General features: G+C 46.7%; 2 protein-coding genes and 1 long non-coding RNA gene across 3 annotated transcripts; 2 read left to right on the top strand and 1 right to left on the bottom strand.

The window, feature by feature from the left end:
* Positions 1-1,131: 1,131 nt before the first annotated feature.
* LOC136495630 (L10-interacting MYB domain-containing protein-like) lies at positions 1,132-2,523 on the bottom strand. The gene is made up of 3 exons (XM_066491510.1): positions 2,224-2,523; positions 1,871-2,108; positions 1,132-1,313 (listed from the first exon to the last, which is right to left on the bottom strand). Exons 1-3 carry the CDS (start codon positions 2,521-2,523, stop codon positions 1,132-1,134), a joined length of 720 nt encoding a protein of 239 aa, XP_066347607.1.
* Positions 2,524-3,527: 1,004 nt separating this feature from the next.
* On the top strand, positions 3,528-14,758 carry LOC136496361 (sister chromatid cohesion protein SCC4). The gene is given in 11 exon segments (XM_066492018.1): positions 3,528-4,472; positions 4,559-4,651; positions 4,653-5,028; positions 6,419-6,457; positions 7,417-7,538; positions 12,058-12,204; positions 12,318-12,407; positions 12,511-12,635; positions 13,581-13,786; positions 14,008-14,132; positions 14,383-14,758. Coding segments are annotated over 11 exon segments (2,184 nt in total). The 5' UTR covers positions 3,528-3,791; the 3' UTR covers positions 14,563-14,758.
* Positions 14,759-15,784: 1,026 nt separating this feature from the next.
* On the top strand, positions 15,785-17,820 carry LOC136495302 (uncharacterized). The gene is made up of 3 exons (XR_010768963.1): positions 15,785-16,383; positions 16,503-17,075; positions 17,585-17,820. It is a non-coding gene; the product is annotated as an uncharacterized lncRNA (long non-coding RNA).
* Positions 17,821-19,750: the final 1,930 nt, after the last annotated feature.

Here is a 19,750-nt window from a genome sequence, read left to right as displayed (position 1 = left end):
AAAATTGCTCTTGCAATGTCACCCCAGAATCTATCCATGTTTCGATCATTGGATGCAGTAGTTGGTGTATCTGATGGATCTGAATGTCTTGCGTATCTAGAAGGTATGGTTGGTATGTAGTCTGGATTTCGATCACATTTGTGGAAATCTCTATCTACCACATTGGTCTCACGAATGTAGTTGTGTAGACACATGGTTGCCACAACAATCATCTTTTGCTTTTCCATTGGGTAACTCGGCATCTTGATAAGGATTCTCCACTTCATTTTCCACACACCGAATGTACGTTCTACCGCATTGCGAATGCTTGAATGCAAATGGTTGAAGAGCTCTTGCTGGCCACTTGGAGCAGGACCCCTCCTCCAATCCAGAATATGGTACCTTTCCCCCTTATATGATGACAAGTAACCAAGGCGATTTGGGTATCTAGCATCAACATGATAATATTTGCCTAAGCACACAAGTGAAAAAGAAGACATATTAATATATTACCATACAACAGGTTGTGTCAAATTTGTCAATAGCATCCTAGCCATTCATACCTTGAGGGGGGTGTGGAAATTTGTCTTGATCCTTGGTTAAAGCATGAAAGAGCACACTTGTGTCATGTATGGACCCAGGTTGTCCAATAGAGGCATAGGTGAACCGTAGGTCAAAATCAACCACAGCAAGAACATTTTGTGTTGCTTTGCGACTTCTACCAAAGTATCTAATAGCATCATGTGAAGGTGGTGTTGCAGAAATATCGGTACCATCTAGTGCACCAATGCAATCTTTAAAAAATGGCATCATTCTTCTATCATTAGAAATCCTAGGGTGTGTTGTAGAGAAGTTAGGATCTATTGGCCTTACGTAGTCCTCACACATTGCCACCATACTAGTGCAATACGTCTTCAAATTTTCTACTAATTGTCTCTCCAGAATGGTTGAAGACATATTGTGTAGCACCATTGGACCATCCATGGCCACATGCCATAAGAAACATAGCAAGTGCTTCAATAGAGTTCATATGAATGGATGATTTCAGACCATAAGTACTCACCAACAATTCATGCAAAGCTGTAAAATACTGCAGTCTGCATTCTGAACATCTTATGGCTCCCATTTGGAGTTTGCAAAATTTCCAGTACCTTAGCATATCCAGTCTGTCCTAGCTATTCTTGGCTCATTCTTATGAAGGTATGTCAAATAATACTTGCTGAGAAGAAGTGCAGTACAGAAAATATTATTTTGAGCAGACTGCAACACTCTCAAAGCCTTTATTTTGAAGTCATCATCATCCTCATCACTCCCACTGTCATCCATATCATTATCTGTAGTTTCAGATCTGTTTACCACATAAAGACACTTCAATAAGTACCAATAAATAGAGAGAGGACCACAATTTTTATTATAATAACAGCAGCAAATAAATGGTCTCATACACACAGCCAAATAAATGGTCTCATACAACATAGCCAAATAAAATATGTCTCAAACAAGAACAATAAATTAAAGTCTCACATAAAGGATACAAGGTTGGGGCTAAATAAGATCTACTTATTAGACACATCATTTCTAGTCATCCACTCATGCTTTTCCTACAACCAATCAAATCTTTCCTCTAGAGTGTCTAATGTCATAAACATCTCCCGTTCAACCTTCTTGGTGAAAACTACAGTGGCAATAAAATGCTCATTTGAACCTGGCTTAGCACCGCGACCCTTCACTAATGCCATGACCTCCTGGATGGTTGAACCAGATTTGTCCTCTCCCCTAGCAATAGACTCACAAGATGCGATTGTTCTTTCATTTATCTCAACAAGTTTGCCCATTTATTCCTGAAACCACTGGCCGCCACTAGTCTTTGTTTTCTTCCCCTTTGCATTACCTTGAGATTTACCTCTTTTGGGTCTGGCACTTGGTGTTACTTCATCAGGGTCACTATCATCTTCATTCTCGCCCTCATCTTCATCATCATCATCCAAAGGTATAGCCTGTGATGGTGCTACACCGCTAGAGGGACCCCAATGGTCGTCACCCGTGTTATGAAGGTCTTCAAACATTATGCTCAGGTTGTCCTCATTTTGAAGGCCTTTATATCGAAAACGTCCTGATCCCTTGACAGCCTGCAATGGAAACACCACAAATATACTGGTTTCAATTACAATGGAAACACAAAATATAGAGGTTTCAAAATATACAGCCTGCAATGGAAGTACATGCAAATTTATTTGAACTTACATTTGCCATCTTCTTCCACCATTCTTCAGGCATGTCAATATTCTTGTCACTGTCATCCCATCCAATACTGGTCTGCCTATCAACCAATTGCTTCCAAATACCATACTCAACTTTCATCTTCTCCCATTTATTTTTAAACTGCTTTCTTGTGTACAGAATTCCTGTCCTCTGTTTGAACTTTTGGATCACATTTGTGAAACCAGCTTTGTTCAAATGAGTACTTGAACGATTTCCAATCTCCACTTGTTCGGCAAAAAGCTCACAAACTATCCTAACATTTTCATCGGTCCAGTCAGCCATACTGAGCAAAGAACTTACAAGGTTAGCAAAGAACTATCCAATCAAAATAGGACAGTACATACATGGGAATGCATGACAATAATATATTTCCTTCCATCATAGCATGATAATCCAACATCACAAATCCTAACAGATCATTTTTATGCATATCACAGGACAATTCATTGCATAAACAAAATCACATGATAATTCATTGCATGAACAAAATCACAGTTATGCAACTGAAGCATCACCTAGCCTCAGTGTCGACAGCAGGAGTGCTCGTTTGAACCGGCGGCCTTGTTCTCCTCCCAGTGCGCCCACCTCCCCTGCGGCGAGTTGACGGCGTGGTCTGCACTAGGGCTGGAGCACTTTCCTCTTCGGCATGGGTGGCACCAATCTCAGACGACAGCTAATCCGAGCCTAGTGCGGCGGACGCCGCGCCATTGAACCAGTCCGGGAACCCATCGCCTAGGGCGCCCGACATGGAGGCGTTCCTAGCAGCGGCCAGGCTGGTGGCGGCGCCTGCTGGTCTGCCAGGCCACGACGCGGCCGTCGCGCCAGCTGGAGGAGCGCCGGAGCAGCTAAAGACGCCGGTGGCGGCGCTTTTCGATCCGCTGGTCCAGGCCGCGGCCATCCTCGTGCCGGCTGCTGGAGCACCAGGGCCGCCAGATCCACTCGTGTGCGTGTTCCGCCCGCGGCCGTCGGACGCCGTAGCTGGTTCATCGGAACCCTAGCGCGTGGTCGCGACCTCTCTCGCGGTCACGCTGAGCGCGTCGTGTGGTGTCTGCGTAAGGACGAAAAGAGGGGATGGGATAAGATACGGTGGCAATTTGGTAGTAATTACCATTGAAGTACAGGGGCAATTTCGACGACGTGAACCCACAGTAAAGAACCACGCAAAGCTCGTTTTTTAGCTTCTCCTGTGCAGGCACATGGGAAACCCTTTTCAACAAGGCTCTAAGTGTAGAGAAGGGTGCGAATTGACGGTTAATAAATATATGGAAATTTGTCGCGGATGGCAGGTTACGGCCTGACTTTGGCGAAGGGAAGTAATTGAGAATCCGCATCCATGCCCTGCTTTCCCCATTCGGCGACCGGCGACCAAACACGCGACCCCGTTGAACCCGGCGCCGGCAGCCGCCCGCGCCCGCTTGTTTCCCCACTTCCTTCCTCCTTCCGCTGCAAGCTCCCGCCTCCAACCCCCAAATCCCCCACTCCGCGATAGACCATGCCGGCCGCTACGCTCTAGTCGGCCGCCGCCCCTCCCTCCCCCGCTCCTCGCCGCCATGTCCGTCGCCGCCGTGTCCGCGGACGGGCTCCTCGCGTTGGCCGACGAGGCTGAGCGCCGGTACGACTTCGCCGCCGCGGCCGCTTGCCTCGAGTCCGCGCTGCGTCCCCCCCACGCCGCCGCTCTCCTCCCACTCACCGAAGCCCGCGCGCGGCTCCGCCTCGCCTCGCTCCTCCTCGCACCCCGCGGCTCCTCCCGTGCCCCGCGCGCCGGTGCCCCCGCTGCCGCCAAGGCGCACCTCGAGCGCGCGCTGCTCATCCTCTCCCCGCTCCCCTCCGCGCCGCCGCGGCTCAAGCTGTTGGCCCACTCCCACCTCGCGGGCGCCTACGCTGTCCTGGGGGCGATCGCGTCGCAGAAGCACGTGCTCCGCCGCGGCCTAGGCCTCCTGGATTCCGCGTCCGCCTCGGGGCTCCTCCAGCGCGAGCCAGCGCTGCTATGGACCTGCAACTTCCAGGCGCAGCTCGCGTCCGCGCTCACCATTGACGGGGACGCCGCGTCAGCGCTCTCCACCCTGTCCGTGGGGGCATCCGCCGCCGCCGAGCTCGAGAGCCCCCAGCTCGAGCTCTTCTTCGCCGCCTCCGAGCTCCACGTTCACCTCCTCTGCTGGGAGGACAGTGCCGCTGTTGAGAACGCCGTCACTCGCACCTCACTGCTCTGGGACGCACTCGCAGCCGAGCAGGTAGCTGCAGATTAGGGTTCCTTTTAATGCATATAACAGCAAAGATGTGGCCTGATGCGTGTTCCTACCTGTTCATTTGGGTGCAGATGGAGCACTGGGTTGGACTCTTCTTCTACACGCAGCTGCTGCAGACTTTCTACCTGCTCAGGATCTGCGATTACAAGGCTGCCTCACAGCGCAGTAGAGAGGTTGGATACAGCTGTGAAGAGCGAGATGCAGAGAGGATGGCAAATTAAGGAGCTTGCTAATGATCTCAGCACAGTGGAGAGGACGCTAGGACAGTCTGGGTTGAAGGAGCGGGAGAGGTCGGCATTGTCGCACAAGCAAAGGCAGCTCAAGGCTCAGCTGCGAGCATTGTGTGGCTATGACTCATTGAATGATGTGTTGGATTATGGGGATAAGCTGCTTTTGGCACCACCACTGATGCATGGGGAGTGGCTCCCACGGACGGCAGTGTTTGTGCTCGTAGATCTCATGGTCGTTATGGTAGGTCGCCCGAAAGGGATATTTAAGGAGTGTGGGAAGAGAATAATTTCAGGACTCCAGCTCATCCATGGTATGCATTGCTGAATTCTATCCCATTCAAACTATTTCTTCTAACACCAACAAATTTTTAGCTAAGAATGCCTGCTACACAATTCTAGATGTGCCAAAGTTGACAGGCGGTCACTAGATAGTTCGCATATATATTGAAGCATGTGCACATCAAAATGAACTGATGTTTCCTATTTGGAGGTGCCAACTAATCCATCCATTCATTTAGAAGACAATTAAATTGGCATTTTCTTCTAAGATTTATTTTTTAAGCTACATATCTTCATTAAGTGTTTACACTTAGCTAGTAATGCTGTAAAAATACTTGTCATTACTTGTTGACGTCCTAGTACTGTGCAAATGTACACATTGCGTATCGCTGTGTTGCCCTTGTGAGCGGTTAAAACTTCCCTCATTTGTACCTATTCACATGCATGTTTCCTTGGTTGATGGGTTCCTCACTTGTTTATAGTCGTTTTCCACTACGTCTTCCATAAAAGTGCCTTAGCATTGCAAATTGTTTCATGCCACTATGATCCAGGGAAATAGTAAACCAATTTTCAACAATTACTTCATAATTATACTCCAATGAATATATTCCTCAATACAGAAAGCTGGCCTATATTAGACTTCATTTTCATCACTTTCCCATGCATGTTGGTAGAGAAGTGGTAGAAGCTGGAATTTGAGATTCTGAGCTCAACATTATGTTCACCAACACATTCTTTGATGGTCATAACCATATTTGGTATGGCGCGCAGCCATCCTTAGAAGGTCCCTGCAGTTATATAAATTTGACTGGTGAGCTTGTGTTGCATGACACTCGACATGCATTAGTCAACGCTATGTGAAATTCAACTAGGTGTCGTGTCTTGTTGCCTTGGCCTCACAAAGGAGAGTGTATTTACAAAGACTAGTGACCAGACCATGTTTGTTATGGTTTGTTTGAGAGTTGAGACACATGATATAAAGAGGTACAAAGTACGATAAATAAATATTTTAGTTAGAAAAATTACTGTTCTACTTTCCTGAATTGTTATTTTTTGCACTCATCCTCTGTGGGTTAGTTGTTGCAGTGTGACCTTTTTACAGTTATGTCATAGTATTGTTACTATTTGCTCGTATGACGTTCCACCTATGAATCCCTTTTCAGCCCTTAGTTGTCACTTTTAGCATGGTAAGATTCTGTGTAACTGTAGCTTATAATGCTAAAATATGTCAAAGACCAATTGTAACCAGATTGGTCATCGGAATGAAATAAATGACTATTACTGTCTTGCAATATTGATTGTATCTTGGATCTTCCAGAAGTTAGGATCCTGACAGATCTTTTCCTATGCATATAAAGGTGAAAATTCATAGAAACTTGTCTCTTTTCTGTACTTAGTGTGGTTTCATATTGTTTTCTACAGATGAACTTGTGAAGCTTGGCATTGTGGATGGTGTGATGGGTAATTATTTCTGATAAGTCCTGTTACTCTTTTTTAGCATCACAACTGTATGCATTGCCTAATGCATCGCCTTGATGGGTTTCTAACATCCTCGTTATTATTTATGGATCCCACCCATTATTTCTTTTTGTGACGTAATGTGAGCTCTGTATGGTTCGTGAGAACTATTTTTTCAATCCGTTTGTTTGTATAGTCTTTTATATGCTATGTGGGCTGAACTGGACTACTAAGTACTACTTCCTCTGTTTTATAGAATATAGGACCATGTTGCACTTTTTCACACAAATTAAGTTCTTGAAAAGAAAACAAGAAATGCCTACCCTTATTGGTTGGATCGTTGGTAGTAGTAGTACCATTAGTAAGGATGAAATAAGATAAAAACCTTATTAACTACATTAACCTTGATTTTCATACCTGCTTAATAGATATTGAAAAACAAGCCAAGATGGGAAAGGAGCCCTGTAAATATTGAAGGAGTATGAATGAGCAAATATGCATAGAAATATATCAGTCATAATGAAGCATAATATCTTATGGTTGCCCTTTTTGCAGCCTGCCTTTATTCCACTTGCTAACTGCTGAACACTAGGTCAGAAAATCAGTAATTGTTACCCAGTTTTCACCATTTTATATGTACCCATAGTTACATAGCCATTGTTTTTTTCCTTGAACGACGTAGGAGAGCTGAGTATCATTTCATTAAGAGAATAAAAAAATGTAGGACTATGTCTTTGAATTTTTTTCCATTATGAAACCTTATACTTCTTGGTTCTTTAGTTAAAAACTAACAGAAGTTGTGGATCGCACCTGTTGTTTTATTTCTTTTGATTTTGTACCTTACAGAAAGAATGAATTTAACCAATTTAGTCCTAACTTGTGCACTTTTCCTGTTCCTTCATCTTATATGACTTGAGTGGAGTCAGATTTATTTTCATTATTCAACTGCCATTGCTATGCAGAGGCAAATTTGGAACACTCAACAATATGGACAGCAGGGCTGTACTTGATCCTTTTACTTCAGTTTCTGGAAAACAAAGTTGCTGTGGAACTTACAAGGTCAGAATTTGTTGAAGCCCAAGAGGTAAAGACACATGTATATCCATAGTTAAATGTATAAATGTATGCTTGGTAAATGATCATGTCTTTCTGTCAATTAGTTTACTGCAGATTATTGTAAGTCGTTTTGTGATGGGCACCGATCGGGTTGGGGTGACAGCGGGGTGGAGTAGTCGCAGATGAGGGAGGGATGGTGGCTAGGGCAGCAGGGCTGCCACATGGCCATAGGCGGGGAGGGAGGAGGCGTAGGAGGCAGGGGAGCACGAGAGCGAGAGAAGGATTCCTCTATTTTTTGCTTGATCATAACGAGTACATTATCCAGTAGGTTCGACAACTGTGGTGAACTGGTGATGATGCCGGGAGGTAGAAGCAGTCGTCAAAGAAGATGACGCCATTATCCGTGGACCAAGCTCGGGCGGCCGTGTCATTGATGATGGTGGTGGCAAAGGCGCGCAACTGTAGGACGTCCCTGACTGCCTGTCGATGGTGGTGTTGTCGTTGGTGCTGGTGCGGCAGCTGTAGTCAAAGCAGAAGGTGGCGCCTTCGGTAGTGAAGGATGAGGTGAGGGTTATAGTCGTTTTGGTGAGGTTGGGGATGACTAAGGCACATCACTTGTATGCTCTGGCCATCGACATGGCCATTACCATATCCCACGGGTTCTGGAGCTCAACCTCCGTCTTCAGCGGCTCTAGTAGGCCTGCCATGTAGCCGTTGACCTATTGCCACTCGTCGAGGGGGCCTGCCCGTGCCACGTGCGCCAGGAACCTCTCGGTGTAGTTGTCGACAGTCCTTGTCTTGCGCAGGGATGCCAGCACGACATCAGTGGTGATGATGCTGGGCGGTAGAAGCGGTCGTCCAAGAAGATGACGCCATTCTCCATGGACCATGCTCAGGCGGCCATGTCATTGTTGATGGTGGCGGCAAAGGTGCTCAACTCTAGGACATCCTTGACTGCTTGTCGGATCTAAGTGAAGTCGCTGGCTCATGGGTAGGCTGTGTTGAAGGCGTTCGGTTGACGTAGTCTAGTGGCATTGGTCAGGTTGAAGCGTGGCTGCTACAATTGTTGTAGTGGTAGCGCCTGTTGCTGTGGTGGCGGCGCTGGCGTGGCAACGATGAGTACTGGGACTGGTAGGGCGAGCACCATTTGCAATGCTTGCCCACTGGGGACGGTGAAGGTGACGGTGCGGTCGCCCTGCTGGAACCATATCTCCAGTGATGCGAAGTTCTAGAGGATGCTACCGAGGTTGGCCATCCTTGGCATGCCAAGCACAATGTTGATGTCGACGCTGAGGTCCACTAAGAAGGCGTCAATCTGGAACGTCTCGGTATCGATGTGTTAGGGGCTTGTTGAAGCAGGCTCCTCGGCAGGTAGTCTCATTGCTGCTGCCAATGCGTATTGTGATGTCGATGCGGTGCTCCATGAGACCAACCAGGCGAGCGAAGTTGATGTCGATGATGTTATGCATGGCCGGTGTCGACGAGGATGTGCACATCGTGTCCTAGGACGATGCTTGCCAAGAACATGGTGCGCCATCCGCGCACACTAGAGTTTTGGGTGATGTTGAAGAGGTGCTTGCACTTGTGGCCGCGGGTGAGCTGCTCGTCACGATTCAAGCAGAGTCCCATGCGACGACGTTCTGCCATCTGCTCAGCGGTGTGGCGCTTGGAAGCGCGAGTCGCTGTAGTCGCTGGTGTTGTCGCTGGTGCTGGTGCAGCAACTATAGTCGAAGCAGAAGATTGCGCCTTCGGAGGTAGTGTAGGACGAGGTGAGGCATGTACCAGGGTTGTAGTCGTTTTGGTGAGGTCAGCAACAACTAAGGCACATCACTTGTATGCCTTGGCCATCAACATGGCCTTTTCCATATCCCATGGGTTCTGGAGCTCCACATCCGTCTTCGGCGGCTCTAGCACGCCTGCCGTGTAGATGTTGACCTACTGCCGCTCGTCGAGGGGGCTTGCCCGTGCCAGGTGCGCTAGGAACCTCTCGATGTAGTCGTCGATAGTCCTCGTCGTGCGCAGGGATGCCAGCTCGACCGCGGTGGTGATGATGCCGGGAGGTAGAAGCGGTCGTCAAAGAAGATGGCATCATTATCCATGGACAAAGCTCGGGCGGTCGTGTCGTTGATGATGGCGGTGGCAAAGGCGCGCAACTTTAGGACATCCCTGACTGCCTGTCGGATTTGGGTGAAGACAGTGGCACGTGGGCAGACTGTACCGATGGCGTTCGACTGACGCGGTCTGGTGGCATTGGTCAGGTTGCAGCGTGGCTGCTACAGTTATTGTAGTGGTAGCGTCTGCTGCTGTGGTGGTTGTGCCTACTGCTATGGCGGCGGCGCTGGCGTGGCAACGATGAGTACTGGGGCTGGTAGGGTGAGCACATTTCCGATGCTTGCCCGCTGGGACGGTGAAGGTGACGGTGAGTGATGCAAAGTTCCAGAGGATGCTGTCGAGGTCGGCCATCCATGGCATGCCAAGGACGATGTCAATGTCAATGCCGAGGTCCACTAGGAAGGTGCCGATCTGGAACGTCTCAGGTAGTGATGTGTAGGGGCATGTTGAAGTAGGTTGCTCGGAAGGCAATCTCATTGTTGCTGCCAATGAGTATTGTGATGTCGATGCGGCGTTCCATGAGACCAACCAGGCGAGCGAAGTTGATGTCGATGATGTTATGCATGTCGCCGGTGTCGATGAGGATGCGCACATAGTGTCCCAGGACGATGCCTACCAAGAACATGGTGCACCATCTGCGCATGCCAGAGTTTTGGGTGATGTCGACGAGGTGCTTGCACTTGTGGCCGCGGGTGAACTGCTCGTCACGGTTCAAGCGGAGTCCCATGCGACGACATTCTGCCATCTCCTCGGCAGTGAGGCACTTGGAAGCACGAGTCGTTGTAGTCGATGGTTGTGTTGTTGCTGGTGCTGGTGCAGCAGCTGTAGTCGAAGCAGAACATGGCGTCTTTGGAGGTAGTGGAGGACAAGGTGAGGCACGTACTGGGGTTGTCGTTTTGGTGAGGTCAGCGACGACTAAGGCACATCACTTGTATGCCCTGGCCATTGACATGGCCTTTTCCATATCCGTCTTCGATGGCTCTAGCAGGCCTGCCATGTAGATGTTGACCTACTCCCGCTCGTCAAGGGGGCCTACCCGTGCCACGTGTGCCAGGAACCTCTCGGTGTAGTCGTTGATAGTCCTCGTCTTGCGCAGGGAGGCCAGCTCGCCTAGTGGGTTGCACCAAGTTGTGGGCTGAATCGCTCGTTGACGCAACGAGCAAGGTAGCTCCAGCTGGTGACCGCCTTGTCTTGGGCTAGGTAAATGGACCATTGTTGTGCTCCTCTTGTCAGATGAAACGAGGCGTACGAGACCTAGACCGTTTCGTTGTTGGGGGTGCACTGGCCTATGAAGAACTACTTGCGGCGATTGATCCGCGGTAGTGGATCCTCCTTGCCGTCGTACGTTGGGAACAACTTGTGGTAGCGGGGTTGGAGGACCAGGAATGATCCATGTGCTGTTGTCGGGTAAGTGGTGGTGGCAGTGACTTCTTGGGCAGTGCCTCTGGCTCTTGCAGTGTAACGAATAGATTGTTTGTCACCTGCTCCACAATATTGGGAATTGCCGAGGGCTTGGAGCTCTCCATCTTGTCCTTGAGGAACGCGCACCTGATGGCTTCCATGGCATGTTTGGTGTCCACCTCAAAGTCCTTGGCCGTGGCATCACATTCTAGCTTTGCCTTGGCCGCGGCTGTGGCGTCGGTGTCCTTGTAGTCGGTGGGGCCTCCGTGCTCCATGTTGCTCGGGCGAGTGTCGACGTTGACAAGGTGCTCCTGCACGCTGTCCATGCGCTTGGTGAGGTCGGTGGAGAAAACCTCGAGCCACACCTTCAGGTCCGCTGGCATGGTCTTGCCATCGTCCGCCATGGATTCTTGGTCTCTGGATACCAGATGTGATCGGCACCAATCGGGTTGGGGGTGACGGCAGGGTGGAGTAGGCCCAGGGGAGGGTGGGGGCGGTGGCTAGGGCAGCACGTCTGCCATGTGGCCATAGACGGGGAGGGGGGAGACGCAGTGGGCAGGGGAGCATGAGAGCGAGAGGAGGATTCCTCTATTTTTTGCTTAATCATAACTAGTACATGACCCGGAAGGTCCCGGGTTGGAGTCGTGGTCTCCTCGCTGCACAGGCGAGGGTAAGGCTTGCCACTGACACCCTTCCCTAGACCCCGCACAGAGCGGGAGCTCTCTGCACTAGGTACGCTCTTTTTTTATAACGAGTACATGACCCCTATATTTATAGTCCCTAAGGGACTTGACTTCCAAGCAATCTATAGGTAGAAATGCTAAAAAAAGCAATCTATAGATAGAGAGACCTTATAGATTTGGACTCTTCTTTCGGGGATCGGCCCATGTTTGGTTTCCTAGATTTATGGTATATATGCAGATTATGAAATTTGATGTAATCATATTTGCTCATTGTGATATCTTACAGTTGATCTCACGATCTTCTTGTTGTTAGCTAACTCATTTTCCTTTCAATTGGCCACCTTTCTGTAGGCTTTAGCTCAGATGAAAAACTGGTTTACTCGCTTCCCAACAATTCTTCAAGGTTGTGAAAGCACCATTGAAAATTTAAGGGGACAGTATGCACATTCTGTTGGCTGCTTCGATGAAGCAGCTTTCCACTTCCTTGAAGCAAAAAAGGTACTTTTGGCCGATCTTTTATATACCCTTTCCAGATTGCCAAAGGAATAACATGTATATCTTTCTATATTAGGCGAAGCCTGTTAATGTTTGTTTGCCTGTAATGATCTCAGCTGACAGAGAGTAAATCAATGCAATCGATGTGTGAAGCCTATGCAGCTGTGTCGTACATTTGTAAGGGTGATGCAGAATCGTCTTCACAGGTACAGTAGAGCTTGATAGCTTATCATGCTATGTAGTTTGAACCTATCTACTACTGATGGTAACTGACATGACTGAATATTACCTGCCTGTTTTATTCTTTAGGCACTAGAATTGGTTGGTCCTGCTTATAGAACAATGGACTCATTTGTTGGTGTGCGAGAGAAGACCTGTATCATTTTTGTTTATGGACTATTACTTATGAGACAGCATAATCCACAAGAAGCACGGTAAGTGTGATGATTTCATAAACTCCATTCTACATAGAGTTATTATTAGTGCTCCAAGCTGCATTTGTGAGCATGAGTATATAAATGTCATTTGGGGCCGCCGTTGGTTACATGGTGACCGGCTGCATGGTAACCAGAAGGCACGCTGTCACCGCGACCAGATGGTGCCAGCAGTAATCAAGGAGCAGATGGCGCCAGCAGCAATCAAGGAGCAGCATGCAAGAAGGCAAGAATTACGGGATTTATGGGGAGTTATGGAGTCCTTTTATTTAGCAGGCCAAGTGCCTATATATATCCATGTACAAGCTCTCATGGGGATTAAGCAATATCAAGACAATTCTAATCCCAGTCTCCTTCAACATAGGGCGCAGAGGGAAAAACCTCTCCCCGAATCCAATTCCCCCAAAAATGCTCTAGTCTCCCTCCATGCCTGACTTTGCTCGGGCTTCCTCCTGGCAATGGTTATCCCCTCTATCCCCCAAATGAACTAGGGTTCACGACAATAAATGTTTGCTGTGTGATAGATTAGGGCCAAGGTTTCTTCAAGCATATATGATATTTTAGTTAATATTCTGCACTATTTGTTTCCTACTGTTGTCTTGTCAGACTCCCTCCGATACAAATTATAGTGTACTTTGGCTTTGTCCTCAGCTAAACTTCTCTAACTTTTGATCAAGTTTTTAGAAAAAATATATTAGCATCTACAATTTCAAATAAATGCACTTTCAAATTATATTCCATGTAAAACTTTGATGAAACAAATTTGATGTTGTAGATTTTTTTGTATTTTTCTAAACTTGGTCAAAGTTAAAGAAGTTAGAACAAACACAAAGTGAACGATAATTTGGAATGGAGGGAGTAGCAATTTTATTCACCTTATGAGCACACAATTAGCATGTTTGTGCATTTGTATTTCATAAATATTTAATGCTTATGTAATACCAGGAACCGCCTTGCAAGTGGTTTGAGAATAGCGCACCAACAGTTGGGTAACATCCAGTTAGTTTCTCAGTATTTGACAATACTGGGCACATTGGCGCTTCAGCTACATGACGCAGGACAGGCCAGAGAGATCCTGAAGTCTTCGTTGACCTTAGCTAAGACGCTATTTGATATTCCAACCCAAATCTGGATCTTGTCAGTATTTACAGGTATGCCATTTAGGCTATGTGGATTTGTTCTCAAACCATGAAAACAATTTTGTAGTACATGGTCTCCTTTGCACTCATGGCATATTCTGGAAATAGAAGTTGATACAAAACGGTTTCTGCTTTTACGACCTGGTTATTAGTCGTCATATGCATGTCTTTAGAGGTTGATGCAAACTGATGTCTGGTTTCAGTGTGTTTTATTTCTTTACAAATTATTACAGAGTTATATCGTGAACTGGAAGAGAAGGAAAATGAAATGGAGAACTCTGATTATGAAAGAAAAAAGGAAGATGATCTGCAGAGAAGGCTTTCTGAAGCTTATTCTCACGCTTTTCACCAGGAGCTGGTACGTTAACAGTAGAGATTTGAAGTTAAGCTAATTGCATACTTGCATGCACTCACAAAACTGCAAAGTTTTGAGCCATCCATATGCAAGCATAGCCTGGAAAATGCAGCGGGCCTAGTCAGGCCTTGAGTCCTTGTAATCTTCTGTGGCACATTTATACTCAAGTGCCCATCAAATCAAATATCAGTTCCCATTAAATTGAATATCCACAAGGCACATGCGGCAGTGTTTAACTGGAGTGCTCTTTCAGGTGGAGAAATCAAGAATCCAGCCGCTGCATATGTCAAGTAAGCAACCAGCGATGGCTGTTCCAACAGCTAATGGTGATCTTGATATCCCAGAATCAGTGGGGCTTTCCGCTCCCCAGCCATTCCTCAAAAGACTTGTTGAGTCTGAGCCGGTGAGGCGCAGTACCAGGAGGCGGCAGTAGTAATGAAACTTGACCTGACGCCTCATGCATGCCATTAAAACGGGGTGCTGTATTTTAAGTGTACTGATTTTGTTGGGTATGTGTAGTTGTTATTACTTGTAACTTTTAGCAGTTGAGGTTTTGATTTTTTGGTTTGTTGTGTTAATTATATGTATCTTGGTTAAAATTTGTAGATTTGGAGAACTGTTGGATTACAGTGTGTTGGGGGCGGCGCTGGGTGCCCTTTTCTCTGTTTCGCATGATCATTTCCCAACTCTTATATGTGCAGATATCAGCACGAAGGTTTCAGCGAAGCCATCTTTGGATATCCGAGAGGTGTGTCCGAGTGCAAGGAGCTGAAGGTTTTTTTTTTTTTTTTTTTTTTTTTTTTTTTTTTTTGCGAGACACAGTTACAGACATAAATGCTTACATACATGAACACACACTTATCTTTACGAACGTACGCATGTACAGCCTATCTTGCACACTCTATCCTTATGAGCACCTAGCAGATGCAAACGCTTATGTACCCAAACGCATACTTACACCTTCGAAGATCTCATGGTCGTTATGGTAGGTCGCCTGAAAGGGATATTTAAGGAGTGTTGGAAGAGAATAAATTCAGGACTCCGGCTCATCCATGGTATGCATTGCTGAATTTTATTCCATTCAAACTATTTCTTCTAACACCAAATTTTTAGCTAAGAACGCTTGCTACACAATTCTAGATGTGCCAAAGTTGACCGGCGGTCACTAGACAGTTCGCATATATATTGAAGCATGTGCACATCAAAATGAACTGATGTTTCCTATTTGGAGGTGCCAACTAATCCATCCATTCATTTAGAAGACAATTAAATTGGCATTTTCTTCTAAGATTTATTTTTTAAGCTACATACTTGATTAAGTGTTTACAATAAACTAGTAATGCTGTAAAAATACTTGTCATTACTTGTTGACGCCCTAGTACTGTGCAAATTTACACATTGCGTATTGCTGTGTTGCCCTTGTGAGCAGTTAAAACTTCCATCATTTGTACCTATTTTTTTTCTCGAATCACGCATGACTGCGTGTCATTTCATTAAGGTAGAAAAAACAAGTATACGGGTCTGGGTGACCCAACACGAGCACCAGGACACACACTAAGGAGACCAGCATATCAACGCACCACAAACTAACTAAAAGACGACCATCAACTCCTGGGAACTCCAGAGGAGAGCAACCTGGATAAAAGCTGTGTGAGCTTGGAGGCCCTGGCCATACACCAAAAACTGCCCTCCATGCACACAGCAATGATAACCTCCTGAACATTTGGCCTTAAGGTCTCGAAGACAATCATTATGATGCTTCCAGACCTCCCAAGCTACCAAGATTATCTAAGTGTTCAAACCCTTTCTGATTTCCTTTGGAGCCGTTGCATTAGTTTTCCTCCACCATCCCGAGAAGCGACTCACGGTTGGATCAGGCACCAGAAACAACAGGCCAAGCTTTTGGAATATCAAGGCCCATACTTAGCAAGTGAATACACATTCAACCAGCAAGTGATGTATGGTTTCCTCAGCCTGATCAGAAAAAGGACAAGCATCTAGATGGTGGAGGCCTCTTTTAGCCAACCTATTGGCTGTCCAGACCCTATTGTGAAATACCAGCCAAATGAAGAATTTACAGCGTGGGGGTGCCCAAGTTTTCGAGATCCTTCGCCATGGTCCAAACTTGATGGTTCCACAAAGAAGGCTCCATACGCAAATTTGCTGTTGCCTGTCCCATCATGCGATAACTTCCAAGTGTAGCGGTCCTGCACATCCGGCTGCAAGAGTAAACCATCCACAATATCCCAAATATGTAGGTATTAAATCAGAACCTCTATTGTGCGAGCTCCTTTTATGTCACCAACCCATCTTATGTTCTGGATTGCTTGAGCCACTTGGCTGTTCGTTTTCTCACTGTTTTGATCAAATTAGGGGCTATTTCAGCCATGGTGTGACCATCCAGCCACCTGTCGGTCCAAAACAGGATCTGTTCCCCGTTTCCAACAATGGCATCCACTGCGACATCAAAAAGGGCCTGAGCCTTATGAGGTACTGCGCCCCAGGATTTTTTTTATTTTTAACATTTTTTGTAAACTAATTTTAAATCCAACACTGTTTTATTTTTTTTTTCAAAAACTAACATTTTTGCTTTGGCGCGGCGAAACGCCTGAGCCGCACCATGCATGGTGGCGCGTCGGGAGGATGACATGGCGTCGTCGTGGCAGGGTCTGTCGCGCCACCCATCTTGGCGCGGCTGTGACGCGCCATTGCTGGTGGCGCGGTAAGGCCCAGTAAAAGCCTACGACGCCCCCGCTGCGCCCGCCCTCGCCCTCGACCCTAGTGCACTCCGCTGCCCGGTAGCCGAACGCTAGGCACCGCCGCCTCGCCTGCTCCAGCCGCCGCCGCCTCTCCAGTGTTGGGGTGCCAGCGCCGCCAGTCAGCGAGGCCGCCAGCGGCCATCTCCTTCGTCTTGGGTGACCCTAAAAGGTCCCCGCTCATATCAAGGTAGCTCCCTCTCTCGATTTCTTGTTATTATGAATACTATTTTAGTTAGGGTTAGTGATTTAGGATAGCTAGGCTAATGAATTTGTTTATTTAGGTAGATAGTTTTTAGGGTTTAGTTTGTGTGTTGTAGTATAGTTAAGGTTTGGTTAGATAGTTAGGGTTTAGGTTACTGTTAGTTAGGACTTTGGGTTTAGGGATTGATTAGGTATTTATTATTTAGTTAGTTTATAGTAGTAAAGGTTGTTATTATAGATACTAGTTTTCAAGTGTCGATACTTAGTAGTGCGTGATACGGCGATTTGGATGACTTGATGAAGTTTCGTCAAAGGATTATTTTCCTAGTGAAGTTATTTAATATGTCTGTTAATGTTACTTTGAATATATACATGTGCTTTCATGTTGTGTTCGTATTGCATAACAAGTAGTTTAAATTTTGCAATGCTACATAATGTTAATTTGAATATTGTTAATTTGAATACTCTAACCCTTTGTTTATCAATTTGTAACAGGATGGCCCCTCCCACGCAGCACCAGTTGTACCCCCTTCTTGAGGTGGAGTAAGACGACCCGCACTGAGCAAACTTCTTGATTGACACCGACGTAGAGATGCCCTTGCCTCCTTTGAGGCCCCGCACGCACACCAGGGCGCACCAGTGGGACGAGCATTGCGCGCCGTACATACGGCGTGCCGGTTTTCTCGAGCTTATCCATGTTGTCAACTACAGTCTTCCGCCCCTTGACCCAACACTACTTACTATAGCTATAGATAGGTGCGAGTGCCTTCATTGTACGTATACATTCTTATAACAAATTTGAAGGTAACTAATAGTTGTTCTATTCTTATAACAGGTGGAGGCCTGAGACCCACACGTTCCACCTACCTTGTGGCGAGATGACCGTGACCATGCAAGACGTGAAGGCTATCTTTGGCCTTCGGTTGGGGGGACTTCCAGTGATAGGTATAGTTGACAACGATCACTGGAGGGAGATGGGCTCAGTTCACTGGCTTTCTTCCACCGGACGACGAGGTTTCCAAGAAAAATAAGTGAGCAATTCAAGCCTATTTAATACTTGCATTGCTTTTCCTGCAGCCATTGTGACTCATTTTCTTTGGTGAATTTTAGGAAAAGTTCTGGTGTTTCATCGTCGTGGATCACAGAGCGCTTTGATTACTTAGACCCACAGGCTTGATGAGGCTCAGATCGACAGGTTCGCTAGAGTGTGGCTCTAGCACTTCCTTGGTGCTTTCCTATTCCTAGACGCCTCGGACAACACCATCAGCTGGATCTTTCTTGACATACTACGCCAGTCGTGGGATAACATAGCGGCGTACAGCTGGGGCAGCGCAGTCCGGGCATGGACGTATCGACAGCTATGCAGTTGCCTACCGTCGCACCTTAGGGTATGCGAACCTTAGGGGTTGCTCCTACCTACTCCAGATTTGGTGTTGGGAACGATGGCCCATTGGGAGGCCCCTTGTTATTGGTTTCCCTGTAAGTACTTCGATTTAATATATTCTTCGAGGCAGTTACATATGATGAAATTATTAATGGCTAATTCATTATCGTGTTCAATGCAACATTGGAATGGGCAGGATACATTGCTTACAGCTCTGTATATCTGGACGCAAGCAGAGTTAGTTAGAGGGAATGCGAGGTGCAAGTACATGGAGTACACGGACTGTCTCGACGTCCTGACACAGCACCAGGTTACGCTCTCTTTACTATCATACATGTTTCTTGTTCGATGTACACTATATCACAACCTAACTCAATTATGAAATGTTTAGGTGCATTGGTGTCCTTGGGATGCTCCGGAGCTCTAGGACTATCTGAGTCCTGTCACTAGGGATGAGCCAGACGAGTATCGCTACAACGTCCATCTTATTTTCTTCCACGTGGTCGAGATTCACATGCCCATCAGGGTTTACATGCAGTTTGGAAGAATGATAGGCTACCCACCACCGCTTTACTTCACCAACCAAGAATTGCACGGGTGCGTTATCGATTAATAACAAAGCAATAATTCAGAGGTGTGTATGGTACAATTAACAATCGTTTTGTTGCAGGTATGACTGCAGGAAGAGGTACAAGACGAAGGATTGGTGCATGACACAACACGTACATCCAGTTGTGGCAGACCAAGGACCGACAGCCGGTCAATGTGGGTCCCCCCACATGACCAGCACACCTTCGACCAGTACCTGCGATGGCTTCACTAGGTCTACGAGGACACATATCAAACCCCCATAAATTGAGGAGGAGATTGACAAGGACAATGAGGAAAATGTGATCAAAGATGTGTACGACATTGCCACTAGGGACGACACACAACTATAGAGAGTCTCGCTTCAAAGATACGTGGTAAGATACTCAAATGGTACAATTTGTTATCCATTTGGTATTAAGTATGTGTACTAAAACTGTCCAACCACATTTCTGTACCTAGGCGACACAATTGTCAAGGCTGTCCAACAAAGCAACGTTTTGGCTTCACGAGTCTAGAGGGTAGGGGCCTAGGCATTCTCGAGGCCTTTGTGGAGGTAAACATAAACTTGTCCGTTCCGAAAATGTTTCTTTAGTGTATATGCGTTTGAGAAATGCACTAACTTTAACGTCTATTCATGCAGAAGGTGAAGCGGAGCTAGTAGGAAGCTAGCTCAGAAGTTGAGCTAC

This window comes from Miscanthus floridulus, chromosome 12, assembly GCF_019320115.1.
Source record: "Miscanthus floridulus cultivar M001 chromosome 12, ASM1932011v1, whole genome shotgun sequence".
NCBI classification, from domain to species: Eukaryota; Viridiplantae; Streptophyta; class Magnoliopsida; order Poales; family Poaceae; genus Miscanthus; species Miscanthus floridulus.
This window is presented reverse-complemented; position numbering and strand designations above follow the sequence as displayed.

Excerpts from the sequence above, each read along its gene's own strand:
- LOC136495630 (XM_066491510.1), bottom strand. The coding sequence starts at position 2,523 with ATGGCTGACTGGACCGATGAAAATGTTAGGATAGTTTGTGAGCTTTTT. Across the intron at positions 2,109-2,223 it reads GGTGGAAGAAGATGGCAAAT|GCTGTCAAGGGATCAGGACG; the intron begins GTAAGTTCAAAT and ends TTTCCATTGCAG. Across the intron at positions 1,314-1,870 it reads CAAAAGAGGTAAATCTCAAG|ATAATGATATGGATGACAGT; the intron begins GTAATGCAAAGG and ends CTGAAACTACAG.